At 41.7% G+C, this 1,738-nt stretch overlaps 1 protein-coding gene across 1 annotated transcript; it reads left to right on the forward strand.

The window, feature by feature from the left end:
* Positions 1 to 886: 886 nt before the first annotated feature.
* KRTAP8-1 (keratin associated protein 8-1) lies at positions 887 to 1,414 on the forward strand. The gene has a single exon (XM_019730273.3). The coding sequence runs from the start codon at positions 919 to 921 to the stop codon at positions 1,111 to 1,113; it is 195 nt and encodes a 64-aa protein (XP_019585832.2). The 5' UTR covers positions 887 to 918; the 3' UTR covers positions 1,114 to 1,414.
* Positions 1,415 to 1,738: the final 324 nt, after the last annotated feature.

Genomic DNA, 1,738 nt, shown 5'->3' on the forward strand with positions numbered 1-1,738 from the left:
CCCTGAAATTTAGGTCTTAGCTGTTGAAAACAGGGAGAAAGTTACCTCTAAGATGTAAAGTAAAATTTGGGGGTTAGTATGTAATACATATCCATTCTACGGCTTTCTAAGAATGATTCCTTATGGCTCCGTGCCTTTCTATTTCTGTGCCATGTGTCTTCTTTTGCTGTATTTTCTGTAAGTTTTCTACTAAGTGCCATTCCAGGGCATCTCAATACAGGTATCTGGGAATAATTTATTAGATCTTGCATGACCCAAGATAGTTTTGATCAGTCTGGTTCCTCCTTTAATTCATATTTGAGAAAAAAATAAAATAAGTCTTTCCAGTGAGCCCTGTGGCATTTATCTTGCAAACTGCCAACAAGGAAATCTTTAAACAGGTGAATATTAAGAAATATCTCAATTTTGAGATGGACTCACTATGCATTTATTATTTCATTTATTAATTTATTCAACATGTATTTATGAATTCCAACTGTGTGTTGTGAAAATTCAAAAACCAAGAGGCCTAAATAACAGTTAACAACTTCAGAGCACTTCTCAGTACACGTTATAAGCCTGCTTCCAGAGCACCTTTGTATTTATACATATTTACCTCTGGGATCTATAAGACCCAGTGCTTTGAAGTCACTGCAATACTTTTTTTTAGGGAAGGGACACAATTTGTTCCAAGGAGTCCTACCCATGAGTTCTATTACAGGAGAGCTTACTTAAGCACTGTAAAGACATCTTAAGCAAGAGTAAAACAAGTTAATGAGCTTTTTGTGATGCAAATTGGTGTCAAGAATGAAAATGAGGGCCTTGTGCATTTCGTCACGCCCCTTAGCCAGGGTATATAAAGAAGGCAGGGCGACTGTAGAATCCATTACACTGAGGAAAGGCCTTCTCCAGCTACCTAAACCCTCCACTCCTGATAACATGCACTGTAACAACTTCTCCGGAACCGTCTTCCCAGGCTGCTACTGGGGCAGCTATGGCTACCCTCTGGGGTACAGCGTTGGCTGTGGCTATGGCAGCACCTACTCCCCAGTGGGCTACGGCTGCGGCTATGGCTACAGTGGCTGGGGCGGCCCTTTGAGCTACAGAAGATACTGGCCATATGCTCTCTACTGATTGGCTGACATTCCTGAGGCGTGGCTAAGAGGCACACTTCAATACTTCTTTGGTCCTCATTTGCTCATCCAACTCCCAGTCGCTGCTTTTCAGACCTGGCTGCAGAAAACTGAGGGAAGAAAAAGAAAACCCACATGAAGCCTCCAGCTGCCTTACCTGGATGATGTTTATTGGGACATTTTCAGAAACTTGACACCCAAACATGTATTACTTTTGGGTTTTCCACCATCCTCACTACTCTTGTGTTAAAGTTGTGGATGTGTGTGTTGAATTCTCAATAAACTTGTCTCAACCAGAATAATATTGTCACCTGAGTGGAGTTTCTTTTTCTTAGTGGGCGCATATTTTCTGTTACATTGAGTGGGGGAGGTAAGCGGATTTATTTTTCTCACATGGTGAGAAAGAAGCAGCGACAAAGCAAATAATCCTTGATTTTGTGTGATGAGCAGGCAAGAGAGAGGTACTTGGGATGATAAAAACAAATGCCTATCTTAACCTTCTCTAAACTCTGTAGCATCCACCTCCAGTCCTCATGCCAATGGCACACCATTCATTTCTAGGTGTTGCTCCTGATCTGACCACTCCCACTCTTCCTTAAGAAAACCTGACATTGAGGGACTTTTTT

This window comes from Rhinolophus sinicus, chromosome 17 (genome assembly GCF_057876585.1).
Source record: "Rhinolophus sinicus isolate RSI-liver-muscle chromosome 17, RSI-T2T, whole genome shotgun sequence".
Classification (NCBI taxonomy): Eukaryota; Metazoa; Chordata; class Mammalia; order Chiroptera; family Rhinolophidae; genus Rhinolophus; species Rhinolophus sinicus.

What these genes read in the sequence shown, in the direction of transcription:
- KRTAP8-1 (XM_019730273.3), top strand. Translation starts at nt 919, where the DNA reads ATGCACTGTAACAACTTCTCCGGAACCGTCTTCCCAGGCTGCTACTGG.